Raw genomic sequence first — 12,280 nt, 5'->3', positions numbered from 1 at the left:
GATCATTGGATTTTGTATTTTTATGGTTCGGATCATATGGTTTTATTTTTAATTTCTCCACTTAAACAAGTTCATTTGCATAGTTTTATACTCTAAAAAAAAAGTTAAGATTACATGTTGAATTTTTTTATTTTAACTCCTGACGGGCTTGAAAGTATCACAAGTAGCTTGCCTTGGAAGATGACTCAGTTTGGACCATTCAAAAATTGGGTTGGATTGGGCCTCTATAGAACATTAAACCTAGGACGGATTCGATCATAATTGGGCCAAAATATGTTATTGGGCTAGGCCAAACCTTATCTTTTACACTCTGAGACAGAGAGACAGAGAGAGTAAATGGGAGAGGTGGCCTACAATTAAAAACCGTTAATCTTCAAAAAAAAAAAACCGTTAATGCTTCGTATAGGTGGGAAATCCATTCCCGCCATTTCACTGCAAAACCCTGCTAAAACCTTGTCTCCTCTCTTCAACCTCACAAAATCTCTTCCCCTCATCAAAAAACTACACGCACAGATCATCTTAAATGGACTTCACGAATCAGTTCTTTTTGGTTCCAAGCTCTCCAACACCTATATCGAATTGGGTTCTCTCGAAACAGCTTTCCAAGCTTTTAATCAGATTCCTTCCAAGAACCCACACTCATGGAACACAATTATCTCTGGGTTTTCAAAGAGCAAAAGATTTTCTGATGTTTTACAGCTTTATAAACTGTTACGGAGCGAGAATTCTCCTTTAGATAGTTTCAATTTGGTGTTCGCAATCAAAGCTTGTGTTGGTCTTTCTCTTCTAAAAATGGGAAAATCTGTTCATTCCGATGCCATCAAATCGGGTCTGGATACCGATTCTTATGTTGCACCAGCACTTATGAACGTGTATCTTGAATTGGGTGGTTCTTTAGAAGAGACCCACAAAGTTTTCGAGAGAATTTCCAAGAGAAATTCGGTTATTTGCGGCACTATGATGAAAGGCTATTTGAAATTCTCTAAGGAATTTGAAGTTTTTGAGTTGTTTCATCAGATGAGAAAGTCTGGGTATGAGTTGGATCCGTTTTCGGTGGATGGTTTGATTCGAGCTTGTGGAAATGTTTGTGCCGGTAAATATGGAAATTCACTTCATGGGTATTGTGTAAAACGGAATTTCGTTGAATCTAACATTTGTTTACAAACATCCATTGTGGATATGTACATGAAGTGTGGGTTAATTGAAATTGCGATCAAATTGTTTGACGAAATACTTGAGAAGGATGTTGTTCTATGGAGTACTATGGTTGCTGGGTTCGCCAAAAATGGCAGAGCTTGTGAGGCTATTTCATTTTTCGTAAATATGTTGGAAGAGTCGATAATGCTGAATGCTATAACATTGGCTAGTGTTCTTCTAGCTTGCTCGCACTTGGGAGCTCTACAACAAGGGAAAAGTGTTCACGGGTTTGCAATTAGAAACAGAGTTGAATTAGACATGGTAAATTATACTTCATTGATCGATATGTATGCCAAATGTGGTTCGATTGAAGTTGCTAGTAGAGTCTTTAATAAGATGCCTGAGAGGAATGTATTTTCATGGAGCGTGATGATTAATGGATTTGGAATACATGGAATGTATCCTGAAGCATTTGATTTGTTTACTCGAATGAGGTCCGAAAACCAAGTACCAAATTCAATAACATTTGTTTCGATCCTATCGGCTTGTAGTCATTCCGGTAAGGTCGAAGAAGGATGGGTTTACTTTGATTCGATGAGTAGAGACTATGGGATTACTCCAATAGAGGAACATTATGCTTGTATGGTTGATTTATTAGGTAGGGCTGGGAAAATCGATGAAGCAGAATCGTTCATTGAGAAGATACCAATGGAGCCAAGTGCTAGTGTTTGGGGAGCTTTATTGGGTGCTTGTAGAATTCATAAACATGTTGAATTGGCAGAACGTGTGGTGAATAAGCTCCTTGCTTTAGAACCCAACCAGCCAGGCTCGTATATATTGCTTTCTAATATTTATGCAGCGGCGGGAATGTGGGAGATGGTGAAAAAGATGAGGGTGGTGATGAATGTGAAGGGACTAAACAAAACCATTGGATTTAGCTCAATTGAAGTCGAGAAGAAGGTTTATGTATTTGGAGCTAAGGATAGGCAGGCATATAGGAACACTGGAATTGAACGTGTTTGGAGTGTTTTACTTGAGCAAATGAGATCACTTGGTTATGTGCCTGATATAAGCTTTGTTCTTCATGATGTGGATGATGAGGTGAAGGAGGAGATGCTTTGTGGTCACAGCGAGAAGTTAGCAATCGCATTTGGGCTTCTGAAGACTGGAGTAGGGGTGCCAATTAGAATCACGAAGAATTTGAGAGTCTGCGGTGATTGTCACACTGCTAGTAAATTTGTTTCATTGATCACTAGGAGGGAGATAATAATGAGGGATATTAAGAGATTCCACCATTTCAAAGATGGAGTTTGCTCTTGTGAGGATTATTGGTAACAAAGATCTATACTACATCATTAACACCATATAAAATTGTGAAATATAACTTCGTACTGTTTTGAGTTCCACCATTACTGGGGCAGAGAGTCCATCGCTCTTCAGCTGTGCTACTAGAGGCTCTGGGAATGGCGGTATAGAAGATCACTCATTTTCAAGTTCAAGTGAGAATTCTTGACATTGGTATTGTTAGTGAACAAGATTTGTATTAGTTTTATAAGTTATGGAACTTTCGTCATATCTCCTTTCTTGAATAAAAATGAAATTTGAACAGAGCACTTTTCCTCAAATAATCCCTACTTTTCAGAGATAACTCAGGTTCACCGGCGTGCTTTTATTACAATGTTCCTTTTCGAAGACAAGTTATTTTCACCCTTATATTCAAGCTCAAGATTCTCTATCCTTCAACATTCAATCAATCAAACTTCAAGAATACGATAGGATTTTTGGGAAGGTCAAAACTGCTGAATTTTTTTTTTCCATGTTGAAAAATCATGGGTTTTTGAGCAATAGATTGAAGACAAGGTTGAATAGCTTAAAATCGGTTCACTTTGTTCAACGGTTGAACCATTTCATATAACGGACGATTCTTTCATATTATCTGGATTCTCTTTGAACAGAGCCAACTTTCTTACAGAATCCGGTTGGATGTGGACCTATTATCAGTTGTACCGCCTATTTTCTGGCTTAATCATACAAATCCTTGGTATAATTTGATAAACGTAATCTAAATCAATTCCAATTAGTAATTCGTCTACTTCCTCCCCCTGCCCATCATTAAATGCATCCATTTTTCAGTTACTAATTATATTTTAGAACATCCTTATAGTAGTTCCTCCATTTTTTATATTTCTTGAATAAGTATAAGTATAAGATGCTCAATTTGACCACTAGAAAACAAAATTTTATAATTTATCACCATAGTATATAAATAAATAAATAAAATTATATTTATAAGAATCTCATAACCAAAATATGGTAACTTTTGGAGTCTTTGATTCATCGTCATTCCTCTAATTGAGTTTTCAATTGCTATTCCAAGTTTAATGTTTTATTTTCAAGATATGGTGGGGTTCCAATTTTCATGTTTTTAAACAAGATGGGATGGGGCTAGTAATAACATTGATTGAAGTAATTAAGTCCACTTATGTGGGGTCAAGAGAGATAAGATAGAAGCTCTAATTAATTGTATGAGAAGGAAACACATCCTTGACTCATTATATGACCTACTTGCCTAAAAGAAAGTATTGTTTACCTAACATAACACAACAATTACTAATCTATAGCCAAAATGTTCCCTTGATTGAAAGCACATGACAACATCAAGGTTACTTACATATGGAAAACCATGGTTAGAATTTTAGTTTATTAAAATTGGACAAGTCACCTTGAAACTTGGCCAAGTTGACTCCATGGAATTTCAAGGTGACTCTGTAGTCAAACTTGAAAATACATGATACATCTAATCGACTAGAGAACTCGACCAAGTCCGCATTGTAAGAGCTTAGATAACTAAAAGAATTGCATATGTATGATGAGTTCGATAATATCGAATTATATATGCACCTTGAAGGTAGTAACAGTCTTTCTTAAGAATTTCAGAATACAAATGACACTATGTTGATGGTGGTGGACACTTTTTTTGGTCTCACAACTTATAATTTGGCCCATTGTAAGGTTGGTGCATAAGGCTCAGGTTGAGCCTACCCCTCAATACACCTACACTCAAAAAAGTAGCTTAATTAGTTATTTTTTACCATTGGATTTGAGCATTTTCATTATAGGCCCCATGAGGCAGTTCATGAGTCCATGGTGGAAAAGATGCTCAAATCCAACAAGAAAGCACCAACCATGTTTTTTGGTATCTTTTAGAACTTTTTAAACATAACTCTAGATGGGCCATACATTCATGTACGGGGTAACTAGCCCGAGCGTTTGCTAGATTGTGTGGAGCGGCAACTCTAGGCCTAATAAATAGGTCTTGGGTTAATGAATGGGCTACATTAGTCTAACGAAATATACAGGTGTAAGGAAAATATTATAACACTAATGCTGGGGTGACATTGGATTTACTCTGATACTCACATTTATGACGTGGAGGTGCACACATAATAGTAGATGCTTTTTTCTCATATCTCGAGGAACCACATCTATGGTTATGTGATCACCTCACATCAGAAATGTGAGAATTCGAAGTAAATTTCAATGCCACCCTAGCATGACTCATATTATAATGAATCCGTACTCTACATGTGTCACCTTCAGATACAAATTGATGAAGGATCCTAACCAAGGAGTCGATCATTGGCCAAGGATTTTAACCAAAAGTAGGATCAATCCCCAAAATCTTGCCACTAGCTTTGTCTGATGAGGAGGGATGTGAATCCTATCATTGAAGACAAGACGTGATCTTAGATATTTCACTTATTCGAGAAAGATACTAGAAACTCCATACAAACACTTAGCAAGGATAACTAATACATGAAATCTATTGTTTGGTGTAGATTATCAATAAAAATAAGAACAAAATAATAAAACCTTAGCAAACAAGGGTCGATCCACAAAGATAGCGTTGATTTATAGTTTATGACTTAAAACAATTACAGTTCAAAATAACTGATTTAAAACTAATAAAGAAGGAATTTTAAACTAAACTAAAAATAATAAAAGAATAAGAAATAAGATCACAACGTAAAGATTAGATCAATCAAATCCTCCAAAACATATCGTCTTATTAATTTACTTCTTTACTTATTATCTCGATCCAATTAATAAAACTAATGTTATTGGATCGCAAAATGAAATATGTTAATTCAAATATTGATCCTAATTTCTTTGATAAGATTTAATAAGATAAAATCAAAATGTCAAATATCAAATCTTTAACAAAGTATAGTTTAACTTGAACTTATCTAAGATTAAACTATCAAAATCATAAGAATAAGTCTTATATCTAATGATCATTACATAATAAATTAGTATCACAATAGAGCATTGAAGCATGATTAGAAACAAATAAAATTATTTAAGATAATCTTGCTTAGGTTTCATCGACCTCTCTAACGGAGGTCTAGCCACAGATAATAGCAAGAATAATAAAAGCAAAAATAAAAAAAGAAGAGAATAAGAAAAAAAAAGTGATGCTCCTTTATTAATCTTGGCTTGAAACTGGCAGAGTACTCCTTCTATTTATAAAACTTGAACAAAAAGTAAATTAAAAACCTAAAAATTGAAAAATAAAAAAGAACTAGAGAAGATGATCTCAGAGGAGATGAGATGATTTTTGGCTCTGGTTTTTATAAAGACCAAATTAAAGTTTCTTTAGGATTTGGAACACTTTCGTGTTTTACATGGACTCTGAATCCTAACTTGCTACGTTATAAATCATATCCCCTCAACATTATATGAATCTCGAGACAAAGTGCGTTGAGATCACCGCACCACAGTGCTTGTAGGCCTGTTGACTTTGGTCTTCGGTTCGGGGTCTTATCTTAGGTCTTGAATTGTAATGTATGTCTTTAATTATCTACTTCATCCTTTTGAATCTCGCGACTTTGACTTATCATATATAAATAACCATAATTAGTTCAAAAATTCATAATTTGTTCAAAAATAATACTAAACATGGATTATCAATGCATAATGTCTATTTAAGGGATTTTATGTATTATTCAACCTTAAAGTCTCTGTAAATAAAATCCTAGAAACAACTTTTTAGGCCCTGATCATATATAAATATAAGAAGAGAAGAACGAAACACTTATTTAATCCTTTTGGAATATAATTGAGGTTGCCCATTCTTTATTTGACGTGAACATTGGAGTATCTTTGGTTGATACTATCTTTCATAGGAGTGGATTTTGAGTAGTAGTGGTATATTACATGAATTTGAGGGTTTATAAATGGAATCGGAATTCTTACATCTTGGCACGATGTCAAGTAGAATAGCTAAGAGAGGAGTGAAGAAACGGAAAGGGAATGTCTTGGAAGGCTAGAGGAGATTGCTTAGAAAAATGAGTGAATCCGCAACAATTTGAACAAGATGGATGGAACCCGACTTGTGAAGCACACCAATCACATAGAGGAATTTGTTAGCCACCCCCAAAGTCTTTTTTATTTTTGATATATAGCAAAAGTAGTTGTTAATAATTAGCAGGTGAAGGTGGGTTTTGAACAAAAGTCATGGTATCAACACGATGGGACTTTAACCAACTTAGCAAGTTGGCACCTTCAGCTGCTTTCTAATTCTACAAGTAAGGCCTAAATCATCATTTCCCACTCGGCAATTGAAGGCTAATTCAAGAAGTTCCTAACACCTAGGTTATTCCCATTCAATAGAATAAAAAGACCACATGAAACGTTTGTTGCATTACGTCGAACCGTAGCGCTTTGGGAGGGGAATGATGTCTTGATGTGCCCTTTTTTTCCCAAGTCCTTGAGGAGCACCTGACATAATTTCACTGCATATCCCATTATCTATAATTATCGTTTATATCATTATCATAATCATCGTCATCGTAATTATCATCTACTATAGCTTATACCAAAATTAGAGTCGAAGACGAAATCGTATTTCTTCCTTAACTCTTTCTTGAGCCACTATATAAACAAAATTGATCATTGAAATCAAGGTGAAAGAGAAAACCGTCATGAGTTAAAATGTTGAGACTCCCCTCTTCTACCTTTGAATCCAAAGTAATCTATAAAGAGGTTGTTTAGTATTGTATTACAAAACAATGGCTCAAATAAATATGCTTTCAAGAATATACTAATAAATGATGTCCCATAGAAGTTAGGTTGTTGGGTAAGGAGGTGACCAGTAGCATTATCTTATTTTGTTCTTTCTTTCTTTCTTTTATTTTTTGTCGCCCCTTCATTAATGTTTGATCAACTTTTAGCCATGATTCGAATAGAAAGTGCAGAATTTTTCGAAAACAGAAGCTTATGCTGCCTTAGTGGTACCACACTTTAATGTCTTGTAGTGCTACCTGATGATCATTAGAAATCTTCTAAACTGACTCAAAAAAAAAAAAAAAAAAAAAAATCTGTCATTGAAACTACTTATAGTATGAGTTATGATGCACTGTAATTAGGTATAATTAATGTGATATGCCATATCATATTCTCGTGAAGTTTAGGATGGATTTGCTTAGATTAGATAATATTTTCTTAGGTAGATATCTCTATTCAAATCTTATTAGGTGGTTCATTGCAATATAATCCCATTATCAATGAACACTTATCTTCGTCACGGACTATCATATATGAGATCTATATTTTATTCGTCAGTTAATAGAGTATGGGTTTGCCCTAAAGGTGTGGATACCATGCTTTCATTATAATAACAAGAACCAACACTAACAATACACCTTAATTAAGAACCTACTTAGTTGACTCTTTTTATAATGTGAAGCATGTCAACAAAGTTAACTTTCTCAATGACATTTCTGTTATGTGCTGGCCCTTTTTGCTATTTCAGAGTAAAAATTTGGAACAAATGCTTCATCAAACTTAATCAAATTAAGAACAATCTTGAAATATTAGGCTAGTACTTTGTTCGATGCTTCGTTACGTTAGATGTCCAAACTTGATGAATCTACTTTTGCACTGAAGAATTACATAAAATGGTTTCAGATTGGAACCTCTTGAAGTGATGCTTGTGATACTTCAATGTTAATTATAAAATTTAGTACAACCCCTTTTGTAACGAATATTATAAATTTTTTTGTATGATCTTGTTTGCATCTCTAGTAATAACCCAAAAGTCTGGGGTTTGCCTATTGAATTATGTTCTTCCATTGAATTCTATCTAAATTCATAGAAATTAAGATGATCTTCTTAAGATCAAATTGACAAAAGGATGTACTAATATCTTTTGAAAGCCTCTTCAGCTATAGAATTCCATTTTTCATGAATGCAGCTCTTAGAAAATCAACAAAACTATCCGAAGACTAAGAATACAGGTTTTCCCTTAGACAAGAAGGTTAAATGGTGAATGTGAGTGCTTAAAATTTTTCTTGGTTTGTATATTTATGTGAAAGAACTAAGAACAAGTTAGGTTTGCTAACCACGAATGCAACTCCATCAAAGGTTGTGTGGAAAACAACAACAAATTCTATGTCTGAACAATGCCATGGATCTTAATTTGGGTTATTTGAAATCTTTTACATACAAAATATGCACTGAAAGCTAATAAAATTCAAGATAACCTCGACGACATACTAATACTTCCGTTATCGAAGTCTTTAATCAAGTAACTTTGAACCAATAAATTTTGATCCTCACAGATCATCTTTCACACCATTTCTAGAAAGAAAATGGAGTATGATGAATATTCATATTTTCAGTCCCAAACAATGGGTGATTCTTCCATTTAAGAAATTAATTTTCCATTTTTCACTATCAAGCGGTTAGTAGCTGCGAGTCAGGAAGATCATTTGGCAGAGATGGTCTGTTCCAAAGAGGTCGATGAAAGGGATGTCGCATCAGAATCAGATAAAATCTATGGAGTAGTAGGAGGAAGGTCCCTGGGCCTTCAAATCTAGACTAGAATTGAGAAAATGAGTTTAAACAGGGTGTAAATTTTGATCTAAGCATTCATTTGGCTATTATTATATACGTTTTTGGAGTTGCTCAAGAAAATCTAGCCATCCAAAACAACGTTGCATTTCTATGATTATTATTTTTGAGCTTCAGTGTCACTTTAGTAGATTTTGAGGTTAATTTCAAATTTTTAGATAATTTATTTTTCGCATTGTTCAATTTAGCTTCAAGTCTATATTTTGGAGTTCATTTTCTTTCCTTTGAATCCCAATTTTTTTTTATTGTAGGGGGTATGCCCCTGAATATCTGTGCATCACTTTTTTATTTTTATTTAATATCCTTTGGAAAAAAAGATCAAGTGGTTGTCAATTATTTCTCAATAGGTTGCCTAGTAGACTTTTTCCATGCTCATTAATGTGGAGCATAATACTTTCAAATGTGTGAAATATGTTGGATTTCAAAGAATAAATAGATGAGGTTTAGTATGGGAAGCATCAATGTTAGTAAACTAGGTAACTAACTATAGGTCTTCAATAGTTGAAAAAAAAAATATAGATCTTTATATGGTCCATATATATCAAGCAAATTTGAGCACTGTGGATTTTTTCCAATTTCAGTAAAGATTACATTATTATTCTATCAATTCGAAGGTTACAGAAGAACTAATAAAGCATTCATAGAGTGAATTATAGGTCGGCTAATTGTATAGGTGCCTAGCTTATCGACAAAACAAAAGCGCGTTTTTGAGGACTTATATGGTAGCATTTCAAAATTGATGAAGACATCTAAACCAATCATATATATCATCTTCCCCCGAGGCTCCATCGTCTCATGAATGCTGAAGATAGGCAAATTCCATTGATTGAAGGTCCATGGTATGTTGGAAAGCCCATTTCATGGTACTTGTCTGCATGTCGAGAGATGCCATGACATGAGAAGGGTCTTCAAAACTAGGACATTGGACATTTTCTTCGGGCATGACGGAACAATGATAATAAGTCGTGGGGTTTGGATCTGTGAGCCCATTGTCAGAGTATGACATGGTTTCGATGTTATTGGTTTGATTTTGATGGAATTGCTCTGCCATCTTCGCCTCATCTAAATGAAACAAACCTTGGAAATCTTGGGGGTTGTCAGGAAATTTGTTGTATAACTTGTCATCTTGGGTTCTTGAAGTAGTAGACACATTGATAAAGCCTTGGGATGTTTGTGCCTTTAGAGATGATAATTGTGCTTGTAGATTGACAACCTGAAAAATTCATAAAAGAATGTTAAATTTCACCTACAATGCATTACATTTAACAAATTCTACGGCTAATCACCGATGAATGTACCTGCTGTTGGAGTGCGAAGATGTGAGAGACACAACCGTATATCGGGTCTTGAAGTCTGGCTTGAGCTTCATATGAGATTGTAACCGCTGCTTCACAACGATCTTTCATTGGAAGGTTTGTGAGTAGCTTCGAGACGTTACTTGCACCGAAGACCTTATGAATTGCGGCGAAATTTGTTACTCCTTGTTCATGGCAGAAATATGGAGCAAAAACACAACCCCTCACACATTTCCTCCTCAAGAACTTGCAAGCTCCACAAGGAGATCCAAAACCTGCCATCTTGAGATATTGAGTTTGTTGTTTTGATGAATTTGTTTGCAAACCAAAGCAAGAACTATCACCATGTTTATAGACACTAGATAGAGAGGGGATGGATTATATTTTACTGAATAATTAATTATTTTTGGTCTCCTTAATGGGTTACAGATTTCATTAATTTTTTATACAAATAGGCATTCTTTCATTCATCTTCAAATTTTATACCCAAATTAGAGATTCCATTCAAACATCCTTAAACGACAAAAGAGATAACGTTAACCAAACCCATTTATGTTTGCTTGATCCATAAAGTTACTTTACTCATTTTCTTTTATGAACTTCTCATTATAAGTGATCAATGAGAGTACATTTTGTCATGGAATTATATTTAATTCAGCATAATTTCCAAGGTGGTGTATGATTGCAGAGAAACACTTTTCTTGGGAAAATCAATTTCTTTTAAAAATGATCTAAAAAAAAATGAATTTACTTGAAAAATGTTTGATGGAAGCTAGAAAATGTTCATATAGAAACTTGTATTTTAGTTTTGGGGTAAGGACAATCATGATAGAATAATTTAAGATTTTCCAATCCTGCCAAGAAGATCATTTTCCTGACAGACTATTTAGGAAAATATTTTCATTTAAAGACCGAAAAAAGAATTTTTCATAATCATTACTTGTAAATTGCATTTTCCTGACTTTTTGCACAACCAAACAAACCCTCGAGGGAAAATTAAATCTCGAGTATTATATGCCATATTACCATTGGTCTTTGTTATATAAACTTGAATCATCGACTTCCCTTCACTTTTTTCTATAATATTTTGTGAAAAAACGAACTAGCAAAGATAACACAACCACACAAGGATTTATGTGGTTCTACAGTGTGCCTACGTCCATGGAACAGAACAAGAACGATCACTATTTTCTCATACATTTTACATCCCCACAGTTCTGCGTAACACAACAGAATACAAGACATTTACACAACACATTTCATAAAGGAGGGATACATATATATGAATTTCTTGTCGAGGGTATTCCTACATTTTTACGAATGCATCTATTTTTTTAATTTGTCTTTCCCAATCTTATCATGCATCCATCTTAATCAAGATTTTATACACAAAGGCCCAATAATCATAATCAATTAATCTATCAAATCTTCTGATGAGTGGGAATAAAAGTATAGATAAAACAGCTAGAGAAAGCAAGTATATATCATCCCATGTACATGACCGGGCACTTATACACACTAGTGGTTATGAAAATCTGTAGTGCTGAAAATACAGATCATATAAATATCAAATAGAGATAGAAGCATACTTCAAAAATGGATGAAACAAAAGATAGTGACACTGCAATGGAACACTTCACCAAAGAGAAGTAGAGAGAGAGAGAGAGACAGAGAGATTCTCTTTTTCAAATTTTCATTTGTTTTAGTGTTTCTGGTCACAACTTGTCGAGCAATATAGAAAAATTACAATTAACTAATATCTCAAGTACAATCATTAATCACTTTCAAATCAGCTTCTTGTGTCACATAGAGGCATCAACATGTAGACCTTGTGCACTTAGGCCCACCTCCATACTTAAATAATAGTTATAAATTTATAATTAATCACACTCAACCACCCAACATAACCTTTTTAACACTCCAATATGACCAAA

At 34.2% G+C, this 12,280-nt stretch overlaps 2 protein-coding genes across 2 annotated transcripts; one reads left to right on the top strand and one right to left on the bottom strand.

Annotated features, from left to right (window-relative positions):
* Positions 1-327: 327 nt before the first annotated feature.
* Positions 328-3,382, top strand: MEF3 (Pentatricopeptide repeat (PPR) superfamily protein). Its single transcript, XM_086443639.1, has one exon. It carries the CDS (start codon positions 394-396, stop codon positions 2,470-2,472), a length of 2,079 nt encoding a protein of 692 aa, XP_086299765.1. The 5' UTR covers positions 328-393; the 3' UTR covers positions 2,473-3,382.
* A 6,241-nt stretch (positions 3,383-9,623) lies between these two features.
* On the bottom strand, positions 9,624-10,658 carry LOC147402129 (LOB domain-containing protein 29-like). Its single transcript, XM_086441615.1, has 2 exons — positions 10,350-10,658; positions 9,624-10,264 (listed from the first exon to the last, which is right to left on the bottom strand). Exons 1-2 carry the CDS (start codon positions 10,626-10,628, stop codon positions 9,845-9,847), a joined length of 699 nt encoding a protein of 232 aa, XP_086297741.1. The 5' UTR covers positions 10,629-10,658; the 3' UTR covers positions 9,624-9,844.
* Positions 10,659-12,280: the final 1,622 nt, after the last annotated feature.

The sequence above is a fragment of the Akebia trifoliata genome, chromosome 5 (assembly GCF_017979445.1).
Source record: "Akebia trifoliata isolate Shusen 1 chromosome 5, ASM1797944v1, whole genome shotgun sequence".
Classification (NCBI taxonomy): Eukaryota; Viridiplantae; Streptophyta; class Magnoliopsida; order Ranunculales; family Lardizabalaceae; genus Akebia; species Akebia trifoliata.
This window is presented reverse-complemented; position numbering and strand designations above follow the sequence as displayed.